This window comes from Uncinocarpus reesii, genomic scaffold (genome assembly GCF_000003515.1).
Source record: "Uncinocarpus reesii 1704 scaffold_2 genomic scaffold, whole genome shotgun sequence".
NCBI classification, from domain to species: Eukaryota; Fungi; Ascomycota; class Eurotiomycetes; order Onygenales; family Onygenaceae; genus Uncinocarpus; species Uncinocarpus reesii.
Window position 1 is genome coordinate 689,307 of NW_003052499.1, and position 18,741 is coordinate 708,047.

Here is an 18,741-nt window from a genome sequence, read left to right on the forward strand (position 1 = left end):
TCTATGGCTAGGCGCTTTGATTTCAGGATAATGAGGCTTTCCTTCCTCCATCCGGCTCTCCTTTTGAATGCGTTCGTTTACTCGCGGGCCAATTTACTCCAGGATCAACAATGAAAGGTATTGAGTGAATGAATTGAAGTTGACAAAACGTTTATACTGGGTATAAAGGAGCGATGCAACAAGTAGCCGTTCAATGCTATGCGGTTTAAAAATGGAGAAGTTTCCACATTTCTCCCTTCCCAATGGAGGTTTGTTTTTTACATACTGCATAAGTCTTCCTCCGGATTAGACCAAGCCTCTTCCTGGGTTGTTAGCATTTAGCCATTAAACCCAGCATTCTTTTCTTCTGAATAAATCGTGTTCAGTCACGAACTGATACAGACAAACTATGGCGGCTCTTCAGCGGGGCCCAGTGAGCCCGACCAGGGATGAACGGCGCGGACGGGTGAGCCACTTGTACTCCAAAACACCAAGTTATCTCATGGCCTACAAGATTGCTAATACGATTAGTTGACGGTAATGTTCACTGACTGGCCCTTCGATTGCTGGCGGAGTCCCGAGCCGATGGGTTTCGATAATGAGACCGGGGTCGTTTGTTTCCGAAACTGCATTTTTGTGATTTTGATGCATATGCCGGCCCTCGTACACTGGCTCTACCATCACCTTCAAACTCCATGCGTTGAAACAACACAGACTGGCGAGTGTGTTGCATGCCTCCTTGGCTTTATCGCTCAGAAGTACCGTGCCTACGGCAAATTGAAAAACCAAGCTGAATTGAATAGCTTGGCGAAAGAGACGTTCGAATGTTGTCAAAGGAAATTCTGGGATCTAGAAGTCAGTGCACAGCAGGACGCTGAAGAGTTTTTCAGTAAGCTTCTAAATCATCTGATAAGCCGGTTCGAGCATTCCCAACAGTATGTATGGAACCAACGGTTTCTATTGTTTATTAAAACTTATGTGTTTGATATGTAGGGATGATCGATTCTTGAGGCATATGTTTCAGACCGTCTATAAAATCCGCAAGGAATGCGAGAAGTGCGGCATTGTTTCGTATGAAAAGGAATACGATTATATAGCGCGCATTTCGCCGCTCGAAGACACAGCCTCCACGCTTTATGAGGCTCTTGAGCGATCACTCACCGGCGATGTGAGCCGCATTTGCGAAAGCTGTAGGCATAGTGGTCTACTGACACGGCGCACCTTCGTTAGGGACGCGCCCGAAATCCTCGTTTTCCAGATCAATCGCCACGGTGAAAAGGAGGGTAAGCTGATGGGGCAAATACGATATGACGAAAACATTGTGTTAACTGAATTGCTCGAACCGTATGCGCGAGAGAAAGGCGAGGTGTTAACCTATGAACTGTATAGTGCGGTTCTACATAAAGGGGAGGATGTCAGCTGCGGCCATTACACGGCCTATGTCAGGACCCCTGAAGATAAATGGGCTCATGTAAATGATGACGAAGTCCAAACAGCTGCCTTGAACGATGTCCTCTGTACGAAGGGCTCTCCGTTTGGCGAACCATATATCTTGGTTTATATGCGGAAGCCACTTCAATGCGCGGACAATAACATCACCAAGTTGACGGTTGATGACAGTCTATTCAATGGAACTTTACCGCCTATGGACCAATCGACTCTAAGACCCACTAGAGGCGCCGAAGTCCCTCCGCAGACCGAAACAACTTCTGCTGAACAAGACCAAGAGGCTGAAGCGGCCATGGAGGCGAGTTTTGAACTCCCAAATCTTGAAGATGACCCAAACATTGAAATCGGAAACTCGCCCCCAATTCACACAGCAAAAGTGCCACTAGCAACCAGGTGGGAAGGTCAACCGGCAGAGATTACCGTCAACGTTACTATGGGCGAGATGGTTTTAACCGGAGTCCTCAAGGGTGTGTTGAGACGGAGTCGCAGACAGCAAACGGGTTCAATCCCGTCACAGAAGCCAAAGGGGGTGGAAAAGCGGCAAAAGCTGCCGAAACAAGCCGGCCACCAGGCAGCAGCAGCAGCAGCTTAGAAGGCTGGGGAATAGCTCCGGCTTCACTGGGGTGCGTATGTGCGTATTTGGCGTTGGACATGGACTTTGGGTTTAGTTGGGAATCTGCCTCGTGCTGATTGTTGATGGCGGAGGTTTTGGACATTTAATTGTGTAGTTACTCTGGAAAGCTTGTCTTCAGGATTTCTTTCGCATCCAAGTTATCCAGATGATCTGTCTTGATACCTGCCTAACAGTTATATGCAACCACTCTACCATGACGTGAGCAAAGAGCTTCAGGCGTCGTCTCCGAGCCCACAACTCCTAAGTTTTCTATCTATCAACATCAATCCATGCATCCTCACCAGCTCCTTACAGAAGCTATGTACTGTCCTTTCTTCCCATGGAATCAGGAGATCGATTTGAACCTCTCCCAGATTTATCCATTTTCATAGCCTCAATTTTCCGACAGCTCTCTACGCTGGTCCCCCTACGACCATCAACATCTCATCAAAACCAGGCCAACAATCCACTTTCTTCCTTGCCCCCGGAGGTTCTTTCAAAGATTAAACCCCTCCTTCTGACTCTACATTGCCTGTTCCCCAATGAATTCCTCCTGGCGCTAGACATCCTAGACCGGAAGCTCGTCAGAAGATACAGTCTCGCAGACGACAACACCGCCCACGGAACGTACTTTGTGCTCTCTGCATCCTCCAGAACGGCTACGGGATCAGACACAAGCCACACACAGGCAAGATTGTATCTGCCGGAAAAATACTACCAAATACACCTGCATTCATGGAACTGTACCTGCCCCGCGTTCGCGCTGGCCGCCTTTTCGTCTTTGGAGGAATTCGCGCCGGAGCAGAATTCAGAACAAGTCGATGATCCGTGGCTGCCGCCGTCGTTGTCTTCAGCCCTGCGTGCCGGAGATGCTGTGTGGGACTGGCGGTTCGGTGGAACTCTGGGGAGGAAAGTCGGATCTTCGCATGGCCCACCTATGTGCAAACATCTGCTGGCGTGTCTTCTGGCATCGCAGTGTTCCGGATTATTTGGGCATGGGGTGGAACAGGTCGTGGTGAGCGAGGCCGAAATGGCGGCGCTGCATGCGGGATGAAGATTTCTACGGAAAAATTGCCCTACATCCATGAGCGACACGGCGAAGCGGGCTATATGCTCGGGGATTGGGAGATCCCAAGTACTACTCTGCAGTGTATACGGGATATAAGCCAATCTCGACCAGGGAGGCCGGTGTCCACGGCCGCTGGACTGCGATAAGAGCTTTCCTCCCAGCCAAGGGCAAAGTTTAGCAATGCCTCTAAGAATTACAGCATTGGGGAATAATTACACAGTTGGAGCAGTTACAGCTGACACGCTGAATCTGCTTTGACTAAAGACTTCTGGGTGGTCATTAAATGCTCTCAACATCGGTGCCGTCCCCCACTCTTATTGCATCTAGTCTACATGGCAAAATGTACATCACGCCGGTGTAGGATAGTCAAAGTCATCAAATTGAAAATAGGGGTGCGAATACACGGGCGAGCTATTACGCTTTCTTTTTATTCTTTGAGTTTTCTGAATCATCTTTAGATTCGGTATTATTCCCTTTCTTCTCTTCGCTGTCACCTTTTGCTGTAGCCTTCTCATCCTTAGCTTCCTCTGACTTAGCCTCTTGTTCCTCTTGCCGTTGGCGATTTTGGATTTTGTTTTCAATCAAATCGTGGAAAGCTGTGATGGCACGAATGAGACTGCTGATATAAATGGACATGAGCTGATCATTTGTTTTGATGTTCATTGCGCGTGTAAGTTCTGTATTTTCGATCTGGGAGTTCTCGGATGAGTTGGCGAGTGTGCGTTGTTTGGCCGTTGCCAGGTTGGGAAGGAGGTTGAAAATGTCTTGGAGGTTGCCTAAGATAGCATGATTGACGGGCAATTCTCCGTCGAGGACTTTTTGTAGATATTGGCCGATGTCGCGTAATCTTAAATGCAAGCCTTGTAATGATTGAAGCTGTGAGGTGATTCGGGTGGACAACGTCCCGACGGCAACGTCACGGATGTCCCTAAGAAGATGTTCCACACCAATCTCTTCTGCCTCCTCCGCTTCGATTATCGAAGGGGTATGAACAAAAGTTTTGGAGGTTGTGGTTCCGTCCTAAGCACAGAGAATGAATGGCATTAGCCGCAAAGCTAGCGAACGGCGACAAAGAAGCTGTCCTTACATCTTTAATTTCTTCGACAGCAAAGTATGCATCGGTAGGCACGCCGACCTCCTTTGGCTGTACATCGATGATGACCAGTAACGGATTTGGTGTGTAACGTTTGAAGAGTTCGTTGATCTCCAAGTCTGATGCTCGAAGCTTGGGGCCGGAGTGGTACCACCCAATCAATTTCTCCCGAGCGTTGATTTTCTTAAACATATCGTTCATTGATTCCACAAAGTTATGATCTAAGAACCAAACGGATGGATCTTTGTCGTCCTCCTCAAACGGTACTGTGATGTAGCAGGGATGTCAGCCTGGTAACCATACACTCCAGCCTCTGGAAGCGAATGCATACCCGCAAAGCTGTTTGACACTCGAACGTTCTTGCCATCATTCTGTCCTAATAAGACGCCAACGACCCGTCGTCGAGTGCCCTTTGCTGTTCGTCCATAATGATCGGCGACTGAGAGAAGGACTAGGGGAGCGACAGAGACGGTGCGGTTCACCAGGGAGAGAGCATCGGCAGTGGTGGCCGCCGGCATGGTCAGAAGTCGGGAGGCAAGAGTACTGCACAGAACGATACTTGGCGGATTCTATGGAAATTGATGAAGAGCTTGGATGCGGGGGGCAGTTGCTGGCTGTCACGGAGCTGTTGAAGTCGGTTTCCATATCACATAAGGCAAAGGCAAGCTCCAGCTCAATATCTTAGTAAGCAATGCCAAGAAATAAGATACGCTAAATCACATGACAACATGATGAGCTAATCTGCTTACTAATATGCCATCGCTCACCGCGCTTGAAGACGATCGAGACAAAAAAGGACAAGCGAGTAGATCAACGATGGCGGCTGGAGTGTGTATCAAGCCAGGGGGAGAGAAGGAAACGCTCAGACGTAAGGAGTAGCTACAGAGTAGTCAAGAATCAACCCATTGAACCTGTATCTTCGAAGAAACCCTGATGCACGGTTGCACCCGGCACAACCGTCTCCCCCAACGGTTTCTCGTCTCCTTGAAAGAGATTAGCTGTCGTAAAGAACCCTGCGTTCAGCAGAAGATCTTCAATTAATTGGCTGTGCTTTGCCGGCAGTGGTCAGGGCTCGCGTCTCTCTCGGCAAAAAAGCGCGCCGATCGACCACCCTCGCTCAGCGTCCACTGTGTCCACTTTGGATTTTCTGGGAACCACCTCGGCCGTGCGGCAGCATTTGAGGATCCGGAAAGTCAACTCAGAAACCTTCACAACCAACCTCAACTTTCCCTCCCTCGCCTTCTTCTCCGCAGAACAACGGCTGCTTCCGCTCCATTCTCAAGTCCCTCGCACCGACAGTCCGGCCTTGGTCAGGTCCACGCCTTCAATTGCTCTCGCGCAATGGCTCCAATTACAGACGAAGCCGTCGATAGCCTCAAGAGCATCATCCGCGACCTGGAAAACCGCGTTGTGCAATTGGAGCGGAAGCTCGTCCATGGAGAGAGTAGCTCAAAGCCCAATTCGCTTGCAGAGAGCATGCGGATGGTCTTGATGGGTCCTCCCGGTGCAGGTGTGTAGTTGCAACAGCCGCTTTTTCACCCAATGGACGCGGGATTAACTCAACGGCCTTTAGGGAAGGGAACTCAAGCTCCGAAAATCAAGGAGAAGTTCTGCATATGCCACCTCGTACGTCCATCGTTGAATTGATCCAAATCCGCAGACCAATGCTAACTGATCGTCTTCTGTGGTATCTGCTAGGCCACTGGTGACATGCTCCGATCACAAGTCCAGCAGAAGACGGAATTGGGAAAACAAGCCAAGGAGATTATGGACCAGGGTGGACTAGTTAGCGATGAAATTATGGTGAACATGATCAAGCACGAGTTGGAGACAAACCAGGAATGCCGCAATGGGTACGCATAGCACTCAAGACATTGGGTATACGGGGTTTTCACTGACTACAATATGCAGCTTCATCCTGGACGGATTCCCGCGCACAGTCAAACAAGCAGAGAAGTTGGATGAGATGCTCAACGCCCGTAACCAGAAGCTTCAACATGCCGTCGAACTCCGGATTGACGACGAACTCCTTGTTTCACGGATAACTGGAAGACTGGTGCACCCGGCTTCCGGCAGGTCCTATCACAAGATTTTCAACCCTCCAAAGGTTGCCATGACTGACGATATCACTGGCGAACCTCTGATTCAACGCTCCGATGACAATGCTGCAGCATTGAAGAAGCGCTTAGTGACCTATCATTCTCAAACCGCCCCTGTTGTCGGATATTACAAGTCTACCGGTATCTGGAAAGGAATCGACGCCAGCCAGGAGCCTAGCCAAGTTTGGAAGAGCCTTCTGCAGGTCTTTGAGAAGAATTGAATTCAATAGATTCCTCAACAAGGTGGGATTGCCAAAATAGATCTATGACCCATTGTCTTTTTCGTTCTCCATTCTGATCTTCGGGAATTGATACCAAAGTTTGTTGGAGAATTGGATATGTTCTTCATGATAGTCCATGTGGAAACAGTTTGTTTCTATGGTTTCCTTTTTCTGATGGGCAAGCAAAATGTATGCGTATATAGACTGCGAGGTCTGTGGCTTATGTATACTACTACCCTTTTTGCATTGGGCAATTAGTCTCTCATAGCAATGTTCAAATTTCCGGCCATTGCTCCTCTGTTTTTTCGGTTTCTCAAATCAATGTTTATGGACAGATTTTGGGCTAGACAATACGGCTTTTCGTCGCAGCAGTGAAAGATTACGCTGCTCTAGTGAATACTCTGGCAACCATTCACTGATTACTCTACGACTCAGCAACTCCTGCTCAAAGCTTGCAGCTTTTATTTTTTTTTCCTGGACCTTAAAACAATCTTCCTTCAACTTTCCAACTCTCCATATCTTTCTTTCAAAACCAGAATTCAGTTTTCGTCCAACCTCAGAAACATCTTTCCTGTTCTTAGTGCAGCTTGTTACTTGAGCAAAATGGGATCCCTTATAAGCCTTTGCTGTGGTGATGACTCTCAGGACGAAAGGGTCACTCCTCACCAGTGCCACAACCCGCCACAAATAAGCCTACCATTTCTGTGAGTTCTCTTATTCAATAATTCTTTCATGATAAAAAGTGCTTTCGTTTGAAGACATTGCTCTAACCCAGATGCTTCTTCTCTAGTGAACGCACCACCGCGAATTTTGAAAGGATGGGGTTGAGACGTAAGTTGGAGCTGCCATCCTGCATGACCTCACATAACGGGAGTACAATATGCAGCCTGCATGGCATGCACGTGCTCTGTTCTCTTGTTTTCCATTTTCCTTCTATTGGCTTTCGAGAAGCATTCGAGAAGAGTCATGAAGCCTTGTGCTCTCTTGTGTGATCCGTTCCCCTGAAAGGAAACAAGGCTAACAACTTACTGCTATAGCAATCAACAACCAGCAAGCCACCGACGAGATCCCAATGTGGAGGCTCAGCCTATCTCTGAGATAAAGCGCGCTATTGACGAATTTAGCGAGGTAATAATGCCCTTATTTTGTCCTTATACTTTGCCCTTTCTTGGGGCCCTCACGTCTGCTTAAATATACTCCTCGAAATACCAGGATCGAAGCAAGCTAACTCGGACCTCCTTATAGTACACTGCACCCTCGTATCCCCCCCGCCGTGAAGCTACTGCCGGCCCTTCGAATCAACGCAACCAGGTTGCTCAAGCCGCTCCGCCCGCCCAAGCAGAATCTCAACAGGGAGCCAAGGTCGACAATGCCTCCCCCTCGACCTCTGGCATCCAGCGCAAATTCTCCTTTGAGGCTGGGGACGATACAATCTAATCTCCCATTTTTAAAACAGCTTTCGCTGTTGGGCCTCTACAAGGCAAAAAGTTGACTCTTCTCTTTGACCTCTAGCTTTGTTTTGCGGTGTTTTTTAAATTTGTACTTAGGACCCAATGGAAGGACTCTTTGCTCTTACGGCGCTGCCTTTTGGGCCGTCATGACCCCTTTAACTACCCTAGATTGTCCCCTAGGGAGCCTAGCTTTCTCAGGCTTCGGCTTCCGTTCCCAACAGCTTCTAATCCCCGAGCAACCGTGAAACAAAGACCTTGGCTTTGCGGTAAGTGAACTTTCAAAGAGTCGCAACTATCTAGCTCTATGATTGCGGCACTAGAATACAGGCTTCAGGAGAACGAATGATAGCAATTCATTTACGAGTGATTTGATAAACCCTATGATTATATAGCTGCTTTGATGCCCACTGCTTCCTCTCCTTGACTCTCAAAGCTGAAGCGGATATTGAGTCGACTCGATACTTTCGGGATATTTCAATCCACCCTGCCTCCGTACCTCATCCATGACCTCCATAATGGCCAAACTCTCTGATAAGGGCATATAAGCGCTTTCACGTTCTCCAGCCCTCAAACATCTTGCAGCTTCATCGGCCTCCCAATACATTCCCCTCCCGGTTCCTGGAAACACGGCATCGACTTCTTTCACATCCTTGACCGGCTGGCCCGCAATTTTCCGGGGTATAATCTTATACTTTGTGGGACGGAATGCATAGCCGTAGACTTGAATTTCGCCATCTGTGCCTTGGATGCGTATGGAAGGGCCTGCCGTGCCTTTTTCATCTGGGTCGATAGATACGCGGATGCTTGTTGTGGCGACGGCATGGCTTTTAAACTTCCCACCAGGCGTGGAGCGCGGGAATTCAAGGAGGATAGATGTAGACTCGTCAGCACCTGTAGTAGGATATTTGATCATTTGTGACGAGATTGCTGATGGAGGAGCACGGTCCTGATGAAGGGTGTGATAAAGGATTTGGAAAGCCCATGTCAGCGAATATATGCCCACTATAGCGCACAGGTCAGTGATCAATCAGCAATACAGAAAGAGCAAAGCTGGGAGCTCTCATTACTCACGATCAAGCAGCGCACCACCTGCAAGTTCCATATTCACCATCCTATGGTCCAGACTCCAGTCCTTCTCTAAATCGCTTCCCACGCTCGTATCTGCCGTGACTCTCAATACCTCTCCAATCTCCCCGGCCCTGACCAAGTCCCTAATCTGCACACAGAGCGGCATACACCTCGTCCACACCGCCTCCATCAAAAACAGACCCTTTTTCCTCGCCGTTTCCACCAGAATCTTCGCCTGCGCCGCATTCACCGTAAACGGTTTCTCACATAGAACATGCTTGCCATGCTCCAGTGCAAGCATGGTGTTCTGGAAATGGTGGGAGTGTGGAGTAGCAATGTAGATGATATCCACATTTGGGTCCCTCGCCAGATCCTCGTAGGAATCATAGGCGGCGCAGGGGGAAGGGATCCCGAGCTCCGCGATGAATTGCTCTACGCGTACTTTGGATGAGGATGAGGCCACGGCGCTGACGATGTGGAGGATGTCAGCTGCACCGCGGGAAGCGGGGTCGATCAAAAGGTCCTTTGTGAAGCCTGGTTGGGTATTTAGCATCAAATATATCGCGTAGGAAGCCTTGAGTTCCCGCGTTGTGGTATAGGGATTTGGGTATGAAGAGGCGCGCCGTACTTTTGGCAATACCACCGGTAGCTATATAGGTTGTTAGCTAGTATTTCATATATGGATTGGCAGTGGTATGTCTATGAATTTAAAGGTTTGGTTATGGGTAAACCTGAAGGTGTAGCTTACCCATGATCCCCCAGTTCACCTTCCACGGGTCGTTCCGCGCCATTGACATGACGAACGATGTATTGCGCAACGGTAGAGGTGCTCTTAGTAAGGTATTTTATCTGGAAGCCCCAAAAAGAAAAGGGCTGTTGATTGATGAAGCAACTGAACAGGTAGACTTCAGATCGGTGATGAGGGGTCTGAATATGTTCTCGGGAGCATACGAGTTGTCTCCACTTAACTGATCAGCTAGTTATTACTTTGTTGATTCTCCTTTTCAACTTTGGGAAAAAGAAAGCGGGAAATTGAATAATCGTGAAAATGTATAAGTGTATGCCATTTCAATATCTAAAGCGCTGAGGCACATTGGCTAGATAATACATAATGCAGTCAAAAATAACGAATACCGCCCCGTTTGATCGTATCATGGATCAGACACGGTGATCAAGCCAGCTGAGACCAACCAGCCCAAAGCAATTCAACTAAGCGCTCAAGTGCTACTGGAACTACGTGAACTTGGTCAAGTAACTGGCTCCGTTTTTATCCTAACATTAGATCCTGTAGAATCAGTGTCCTATTGAAACGGTTAGGATCCATTGGTTGCAATCATCATAAAGCACCCATAAAGTCTTACCTCCGCTTTTCTCTTCCCTAGCACAGAATCAGGTGTTCCGGTCCTCCCAAGTGGCGTCGCGGAGCCGGCAATAGCAGCAGTTGTCCCATCCTTCGTGAGTTCTGAATAGCAACTAGCATGATATACACGATTACCCACTTTAATCGCATCCCTCCATATCCAATCCTGAGCTTCCTCTGACCATGTTGATTCAAAGTGCTCCTGGCAAATAGGACACGGTGTGTTCCGAAGGGCTGCGTCGTTTGGCGCATGAATCCATCGTTGTTGGGGTGCATTTTGCGCGGCTCCATCTTGGCCCCCTGATTTCCCGGCCGAAGCGGCCATGGCATCCGTTATATCAACATCATCATCATACTCTCGAGATTTGATCCAATCCTGTTCTGTTATCAACTTGAAATTCCTGCCAATGATAAGATCTGAAACTTACCCTTTCGTCCACATACCAACTGCGACTCTGGCCACGCTTAGATGCTTCGTTCATACGCAAATTAGTTTTAAAATGCCAGTCCAGATGACGAGCCTTTTTCTCTTTCCCTGCATCATCAGCTGCAAAACGACGACCGCATGTTCCACAGCGATTTGGCTTCTCCTCATATAGGCGGAAAATAAGGTTTGGACGAGGGCTACACACTTTGTCAACGACCATATAGATAGCAGGTGGTGTCAAAAACCTACACTTTGATAGATGCCGAACTCATCTGTACACTAATCTTAATATCAGTTTGAGTTTGAGTTGGTAACTGTGGCGTTGTACTTGGCGTGTATCCATTCTGACTTGGAAGTAGAAATGGGAGGTTGGCGGGTGGTTGCTGAGGGGGAGTGTTGAGTACTGGTGGAAGAAGGCCGCGGGCCCTAAGCGAAGCGATTAAAGGATTTTCCGTAACTACAGGAGCTGAAATCGAAGGTGTATTGGATGAGCTGGCAGGGGCTTGTTGTGGGAAAACTTGAGCCAGCGGCGCCGGGGGAGGAGGGGGAGGCGTGCGATTTTGCGAATTTGCAGTAGCTTTGATCAAACTTGCGAGTGTAGTGGGGTTTAATAAGGCTTGTAGATTTGGTGGCGGAGTGTGAGTCGTTAATGTGGGGATGGACGGCGTCTGAACGGCTGTGGTAGGGACTGGAGCTGCGGGCACGGGAACAGGGGTAGGAGGAGCGGCGATCGCGAGTTTAGAGACCTGATCGCGGATAAGTTTTAACTGTTCTTGGGGCAACTTTTGCTGCTGAAGAATGCTTTGCAAATCCAACAGCGCCTTAAGTCGCTGTTGGACAGAAGAATCAAGGGGCCGATTGGCAAAATCATTTCGAGCGCTCATAATCAGATTGTCGATATCGCGATGCAAGGAAGCCAAATCAACTATTTCTGGGTGCGATTGACCATATTGCTGTTGCTGGGTGATTGGAGGATATTGTGAGGGGGTAGTTTGCGTGTATCTCGCTTGGTAAGGATCCGACTATTCTAGGTTAGATTTAACCATGGCCGGGGGTTACTGATAGCACCACTTACAGGTTTCTGACCATTGGTTTGGGCTTGTTGCGCTGGGCCCTGTGGTGGCGTCAGCACGCTTTTCCATGCAGGAGGAGGCGTTGAAACTCCGCGATTCCAGGTGCGAAGGTCCTGCTGCTGCCTTGCTTGCTGCTGCTGAAGCGCCGCGGTCCTTGCTTTTATCAGAGCGTTTTCAATACTGCGAGTGATCTCAACAGGAAACACAGGTCTGGGGTCCAATGACCCCGGAACGGGTTCTTTCCATGTTTTCAGCATCTCGTCTAACTTCTTCCGAGTCTGAGAATCGACTAATGTGTATGCGTTCATGAAGGTCTGATAAAGGTTCCGCCCTAAGAATAGGGTGTAGGGAGTCCCTACATTCTTGACCACTGAGTCCACTACATAGAGAGCTGGAAGCTTTTGCGACGGAGGGGTCTACAAAAAAAATTAGACGATGATCCCGCAATATATAAAGCATCTACAAATCCAATGACATCTCAACAACACCGACGAACGGCACAATAGCATAGGGACCAAACAAAGACGGCAAGGGAAGATTTTGACCTACTGTCCGTATATGGTTTTCCAGTACCCTGGAGATGGCCATCGCATGTTCAGTATTTTCCTTGGCAATCACAGTTAAATTGCTGATTTGGAACTTGTCGTTTGTCGTCAGATCCTCGAGAGAGTTTTTGTAGTCCTCAGCAACTTCATCCGAGGCGAGTCCAGACATGTCGCGCAAGTAGATATATTGCTGGGGTTTAGAGTCACGAAAGTGGCGAATGGAGGAAAGCACCCGTCAGGATATTAGACGAACAGTTAAAAGAAATAAAACAAAAAAGAAAAGAGGGTGAGTTCTGATTATGCCCTTGCGGAGTGAGATTTGGGAGTAAGTAACTTTCCTGTGTTGCCAGGAACAAATCAATGGTATCTTGTTTCTTTGTTTGACTGTCTTCTGTCTCTCTCCCTCCTTGCGGAGATGAATCTCTGATCTGAGCGAGCAATAGAAGAAGAAACACGAAGAACAATATGCAAAAATTTTTCTTCACTAGCTATTATTCGCAGAGACTGATCATCGAGCAGAACCCATGCGACATCCCACGAAATCAGCCCCAAAAAGCACCTTGTATCCTCGACCTCTCGCAATATCAAAACAAAGTAGTCCTCCTTTCTACGTCTTCCCTTCAAGCAATGTACGCGTCACTGCCTAGTGGTTAGGGCTGAGGCGTTCCAGTCTCGGCTGAGGGATCGGACAAGCGAATCGAACGAAGTTCTTCGGCTGATGGCGACGCGCGCGTTGGGAAGAGCGAGCAAAAGCGAAAGAGATCTAAAAAGAAAACGTGCTCATCTAGCATTAAAAGGTATGAAATGCGAAGAAAAGGAGAGGTGCGAAGCGATGCGATATTGTTGTTGACAGGAGTCGTTGGCGGTTGGAAGCAAGAGAAGAGCTTTTGAGGTTGAACTTGGCCTCCCGCTGACATAAGCAGCCCCAGCAATTATGTCAGCCATTGGCTTACCAATCAGGTGTGGCTGAAGATCGCTCTCACATGACGCTATCGGTCGGCCCATTTCTCCATGTTACATTTGGGACCAGGCTGTGGTTCAAGACTGGGAAGTGTTGATGACGATGAACTCCCTGGACCCTTGCTGCAAGGACATCATCATTCCAGAATTAATATAAAAAGGGACAACTGCCAGGCAGCCATCAAACATCAAACATTTAATCAATTTCATCTTCCCCAATTCAACTCTGAACTAACTCCTCACCTCAGCCATCGAAACCTTTGACGCTCTGCCTCCTGACCTGACAAAACGTACCAACGACCCCGCGCCCAGCGCATAACAGTTATTGCAAAGCATGAAAGTGAATCCCGCTCTGATCCTGAGCCTTTTGATTCCAGCTGTCATGGCCTCTTCCACTCCTCGCAAGTCTGTTATCGTCACTTTTCCTGAGGGAACTCCGGACTCGGTGGTAGAAGACGCCAAACAGGCGATCAAGCAAAATGTATGATATGCCCCCGCGTTACTCTTTGCCTCGCTCCACAATATCCTGGATGCTGATTTGTGTTCTAATCTACAGGGGGGCACTATCACCCATGAATACAGTAAGTTGCGCCTTTTCCATCAGATCATTAAAACTGTCCGCCGCTGACTTGTCTGCCTGTCTAGATTTGATCAAGTATGCCCATTTGCCCTTATCTCCCAATATATTATGATACTTACCGGTCTCCCCGCTGCAGAGGATTTGCTGCGGAAGCACCCGCGAGCGCTTTGGACAGCGTCAGTGCCCTTGGGTCAGAATACCCCGCCGCCATTGAGGAAGACCAGGTGGTTACCATCAACGACCCCGTTCAGTAAATATCTCAACGCGGGCAAATATGAGCAATGATTTGTGGGAGTGTATCCATGCAATTTTTTTGTTTCTGTGGGGTGCGCAACGATGGCAATGGTTTGTTTCAACGTCTATTTAAACTGATATATTTGGGCCCGAATTGCTACGAATCCTGTTATACCCTTTATGATATGAGAGAAATTTATGACGCTCATTAATGTTTTGCTACCACAAATCGCAATGCAATCTTATGTCGAAAAATGCATGTCAATTGCTCTGCTGGAAGCTAGCTGCCTTAGCATATCGTGATCGGAAATCAAGCGCCTCTCTGAGATTCGCCACGCTACTTATTGAGAGATCGCATAGGCTTATTTTGCTGTTGACTGAATCCTGGCTCTTTGAATTCGACGTAGCCTAGAAGCACTGTGAAGCTAAGAGGTTCAAGCTCTCATAAATATGAAATCGAATCATCTAGGTAAGTATAGATTGTTGCATGAGCATTTAAAATGGCACAATGCCGAACCGATTCTCAGTACCTTTTGGCATCAGAGAGATGTGCTCTCTAATAAACTTGTCACCATAAATGAACATCCGACAGCCAGAGGGGGTTTTGCTCTATCAGTGAATCTACAGGCTGGACTTTGCATTGGGTGCTCACTGTTACCATAGATCCACTGCTTAACTGTGGATTCACTGCAATCATGTTGGTTATTTGTAGCATTTTGTCCATACGGAGTACATATAAACATATTTTACCCACGAGAGGTTAGGGTCAAGGAGCCATGACTCCTCATAACAGCCTCTTGGGGCCCATTAGTTATTTGAATCACCTCGACCTAAACTTCTTTCAGGCAATCTCCCCTTCCAGTATTCCCCAAGACAAACAACAGTCACCTCCTTTTGCCCTGAGCTTGCGCACAAATCCTCAGGTCGAGCCAACAGCTGGGCGCCTGAGTGGGCGAGTGGAGGTAAACAGCCCGAATCCTAGCCTTGTCCAGGTTAACAAGTGCTCCTTGGCTCTTGTAACTCGTTGCTTGTCGATGTCGTGCTTGAAGTTAGGCGCAAAAAGTCCGTGAAAAATGATGGAATCTTTAACAGTACTGAAGGTCGGGAGCAATTCACCTGGAATGGGAACATCCAGTGGCACATACTCCACCATGTATCCATTAACAAGCGGACGGTTCCTGGCAGCCAATACGGAGTACTTTGACCACTCAAGCTTGCATTCGGCTCCGTGATGCCAGCGGGTTGCCAACATGCATGATTCGGTTCGAGGAGGGTGCACTAACAGCAATCTTCGCGAGCGATATAACCACAAGTTCCATCTCGGACATCACAATTGAGCCCTTGGGTGTGCACTGAGAAACAATCATTCGCAGTCTTTGTCAGAGAAGCACTGATCGGGGCTTGTGAGAACTGTCCAGACCTCGCGAGCAATCTGCAGGCCGCTCATCCATGGCGTGTTGACAGGGTTGCAACTTGCGGCTGCAAAGCGAAGGGCAAGGGAGCGTCCCGAAAGGGTTTGGCGCGGTAATCTGGGGTTGGAATCCAAGAGAACGCGCGCTAGCCTGTTCTGGGTTAAGGCGCCCGCACCCGAGGCCTGGCACAGCGTAACGCAGCGTATCACAGCGTATCGCATCACCAGGTCGCGTTCGCTGCAGAAACCAAGCGGGATGAACGTCCAGCAGCTTCGCCCTAACGCATGTCTGGCGCATCCTTGTGGCAGCACTAACGCCCTGTTGCCCAATAACTCGCAACTGAATGGCCTGCATCGTTACATCCAAGTGGACTTGAGTCGGTCCGAGATGGTGAGTTCTCGGAAAGTTGATGTTGTTTTCCGCACCGCCCGTTTGAACTAGTTCACTAGACTTCTTGTCGTTGGCGGCGACAAACGAGACGTCGGTCATCCTGGTTCTTGATTGGATTGGCGGTTCGACAGGAGGGGTCGCCGAGAGTCGCGGATGGAAAATATGAAGGTTTGGGCGGCCGAGTAGACGAGGGAATCGATTGTCTGGTTCTTTGTTTTCTTTCAAGATATATCACTCGTTCCCTCTGTTTCTAAGAAAGCATACCAGTCTTTTCAACGACCAGGCTTTGTTATCTTTGGTTTTGCTTATCGATAATGGCCGAATCCACTGGGAACGTCGGCCAAGCTGTGGATGATCATCTGGAGGTCGACTCTCAGGTCTGTTATAACTCGACCCCATCAACCTCCCCTGTGCTCCAGCATATCTAAAAGCCAGTCATTTTGCAGGCTACTGAGAACGACTCCATCTACGGATCCGAACTTTCCGGCTACACGGCTTCGCTTACTTCTTCTGTCGTCAACTATCGACAAGAGAATGGCCGCCGGTATCATGGCTACCGTGACGGGAGTACGTCTCCTCAGAGTTCATATACGGAGAAAATACTTTTGTATCATACTAATATCAGGGAAAAGATTATCTCCTCCCAAACGATGAAGAAGAGGCCGACCGGCTGGATATGATTCACCACATGATGTTGGCGATTATGAAGGACAAACTGTTTCTCGCACCACTAAATCCTGGGCTGCAGAAGGCTATGGACCTTGGAACCGGCACAGGCATATGGGCGATTGACTTTGGTATGGGCAGTTTCATGGACATTTTGGACTCGCTTCTAACCGCTTTACTTTTGTCACAGCCGACCAGTTCCCGTCCGCAGAGGTGTGTGTAGTCTTCCCATAGGAAACGTATTTCAGGAGAGCTATGGACAGTACTAACTATTTTCACTGCTATAGGTTATTGGAAATGACCTGAGTCCTACCCAACCCTCCCTGTAATTATCCCCTCGCAGGTCCAGGCAACGCCGTACAACTAAACAGGTTTTAGTGTCCCTCCTAATCTTCGATTTATTGTTGAAGATTTCGAAGACGAATGGGTTTATCCTTCCAACCATTTCGATTTTATTCACGGCCGCTTTTTAGCTGGATCAGTTAAAGACTACGCTGGGCTAATCAAACAATGTTACAAGTACGTTCTAGGCGGACTTCCATTGCCCCCAATCCGTATTGATTCGGGTTCTTTTTAATTCTAGGCACACTGCCCCCGGGCAATGGGTCGAATTTCAAGATTGGGATCCCAACCCTTACTCGGAAGATGGATCTCTGAAAGGAGCCGCGCTCGAGAAGTACTATGATCTCGTCGTCGAACCGTTCCTGAAGACCGGGTATGTGGCAAATGCTGGGCCGCACCTTGAACGGTGGCTTCGGGAAGCTGGCTTCAAGGATATTTGTGTTCAAAAACACATCGTCCCGATTGGGAGTTGGCCAAAGGATAAGTACTACGTACGTTATTCTTCCTCATTGCTTACATCCGAACCCCGTTGGGGCTAATGTATCCGTGGCTTGCTAGAAAAAAATTGGCACGTGGACGATCCTCCAGTATGAGAGTGGCGGGTTTGAAGCTGGCGCTATGGCAGTCTTGACGAGACATGCCGGCTGGACGGAGCAAGAAGTAAAGATTCTCGCTTCCCAAGCAAGAAGTGATATGCGAAATCGTCGGATTCATGGAATGTTCGATTGGTGAGTATAATCTCCATGGAATGTTTATTCGATGCTAATATGTCTTCACAGTTACGTTGTCTACGGCCGTAAGCCAGAATGATTTAATGATTTTTGGCTTCTTAAAAGAGCAGCAGCAACATGAGCATGAGCGAGTCAAACGAAGAGCGGCTTTTGTTTTTGGATATTGGTATTACGTGACGATCTCACTCAGTTAGCCTGATTATATACATTGATGAGGTAATTCAAAGCCTCCTATTGATGTCCAGTCAGATTTGAATGTTTTAAGCATGGGTCAGAAGGATTCTGGGGAGTATGGCGCACTGGCACTAAATCTCATGTAGGAACAAAGCAAGAAACTCGTTTTCATCTTGTGCAGATTGTTACTTTATGTGCAACGAGGGAAGGTTGGAAGAATAAAGTGGATTCATCCTCAAGGATTTGGCTACCGTAAAAGGCATGCCTTTCATCCTATATCGTGGCTTGGCGCGAATAGATAGTAAGGTTATGTACTCTGTAGTCTTTGAGGTAGAATTGAAGCAAAAAGGAAATGATTAAGAACCACCTAGGCATTAGGCCTGGACCATTTTGCTTTACTGTCCCAGGGGAACATTGCGTATAATTTCTCCCTTGGAAGGTGTTGGTTTCGAAGCTTGCAGATATAAGGATGGGAGTAGGATATGAAGCCTTTGGAAACAATTTAGTAGACATTGAGTATAGAGAGTGGATGGACGACCCTTCAGGTCGCAGCATTGCCTCGGTTTTCTATGGCCCTCAAGCCATGCAATAATAGTCGACGGGGCGGTTGGGTTTGGTTGAGCCCCTTACCCCTGGATATGTAAGCAGACTAGTTGACACCCGGCACTTTCCCCGAACCGGCAAAAGGTCATCGCTGAGACATCACATTGAATGCATCTCATTGCTAAGATGCCGGCGATATCTGCACCGGAACTCTCCACTGTCTAACTAGCTGCCTTCTGCACCGCTTCGATGGGCTGGATTA

General features: G+C 48.2%; 8 protein-coding genes across 8 annotated transcripts; 5 read left to right on the forward strand and 3 right to left on the reverse strand.

Annotated features, from left to right (window-relative positions):
- Positions 1-388: 388 nt before the first annotated feature.
- Positions 389-3,095, forward strand: UREG_03199 (uncharacterized protein; the record flags this gene model as incomplete). The annotated part of the gene is made up of 5 exons (XM_002543636.1): positions 389-445; positions 511-914; positions 973-1,895; positions 1,922-2,055; positions 2,451-3,095. 5 exons carry the CDS (start codon positions 389-391, stop codon positions 3,093-3,095), a joined length of 2,163 nt encoding a protein of 720 aa, XP_002543682.1.
- Positions 3,096-3,524: 429 nt separating this feature from the next.
- Positions 3,525-4,721, reverse strand: UREG_03200 (26S proteasome regulatory subunit rpn-8; the record flags this gene model as incomplete). The annotated part of the gene is made up of 3 exons (XM_002543637.1): positions 3,525-4,130; positions 4,198-4,469; positions 4,535-4,721. 3 exons carry the CDS (start codon positions 4,719-4,721, stop codon positions 3,525-3,527), a joined length of 1,065 nt encoding a protein of 354 aa, XP_002543683.1.
- An 823-nt stretch (positions 4,722-5,544) lies between these two features.
- UREG_03201 (adenylate kinase cytosolic) lies at positions 5,545-6,523 on the forward strand (the record flags this gene model as incomplete). The annotated part of the gene is made up of 4 exons (XM_002543638.1): positions 5,545-5,713; positions 5,777-5,829; positions 5,902-6,056; positions 6,115-6,523. The coding sequence occupies 4 exons, from the start codon at positions 5,545-5,547 to the stop codon at positions 6,521-6,523; spliced, it is 786 nt and encodes a 261-aa protein (XP_002543684.1).
- A 603-nt stretch (positions 6,524-7,126) lies between these two features.
- On the forward strand, positions 7,127-7,960 carry UREG_03202 (uncharacterized protein; the record flags this gene model as incomplete). Its single annotated transcript, XM_002543639.1, has 3 exons — positions 7,127-7,227; positions 7,561-7,651; positions 7,769-7,960. 3 exons carry the CDS (start codon positions 7,127-7,129, stop codon positions 7,958-7,960), a joined length of 384 nt encoding a protein of 127 aa, XP_002543685.1.
- Positions 7,961-8,401: 441 nt separating this feature from the next.
- UREG_03203 (uncharacterized protein) lies at positions 8,402-9,839 on the reverse strand (the record flags this gene model as incomplete). Its single annotated transcript, XM_002543640.1, has 4 exons — positions 8,402-8,976; positions 9,046-9,576; positions 9,671-9,691; positions 9,791-9,839. 4 exons carry the CDS (start codon positions 9,837-9,839, stop codon positions 8,402-8,404), a joined length of 1,176 nt encoding a protein of 391 aa, XP_002543686.1.
- A 516-nt stretch (positions 9,840-10,355) lies between these two features.
- Positions 10,356-12,616, reverse strand: UREG_03204 (uncharacterized protein; the record flags this gene model as incomplete). The annotated part of the gene is made up of 5 exons (XM_002543641.1): positions 10,356-10,778; positions 10,831-11,026; positions 11,079-11,851; positions 11,905-12,318; positions 12,452-12,616. 5 exons carry the CDS (start codon positions 12,614-12,616, stop codon positions 10,356-10,358), a joined length of 1,971 nt encoding a protein of 656 aa, XP_002543687.1.
- A 1,173-nt stretch (positions 12,617-13,789) lies between these two features.
- UREG_03205 (uncharacterized protein) lies at positions 13,790-14,272 on the forward strand (the record flags this gene model as incomplete). Its single annotated transcript, XM_002543642.1, has 3 exons — positions 13,790-13,888; positions 13,964-13,988; positions 14,124-14,272. The coding sequence occupies 3 exons, from the start codon at positions 13,790-13,792 to the stop codon at positions 14,270-14,272; spliced, it is 273 nt and encodes a 90-aa protein (XP_002543688.1).
- A 2,065-nt stretch (positions 14,273-16,337) lies between these two features.
- On the forward strand, positions 16,338-17,841 carry UREG_03206 (uncharacterized protein; the record flags this gene model as incomplete). Its single annotated transcript, XM_002543643.1, has 9 exons — positions 16,338-16,400; positions 16,470-16,590; positions 16,656-16,820; positions 16,880-16,902; positions 16,977-17,014; positions 17,068-17,208; positions 17,273-17,522; positions 17,590-17,759; positions 17,811-17,841. 9 exons carry the CDS (start codon positions 16,338-16,340, stop codon positions 17,839-17,841), a joined length of 1,002 nt encoding a protein of 333 aa, XP_002543689.1.
- Between the last annotated feature and the right edge of the window lie 900 nt (positions 17,842-18,741).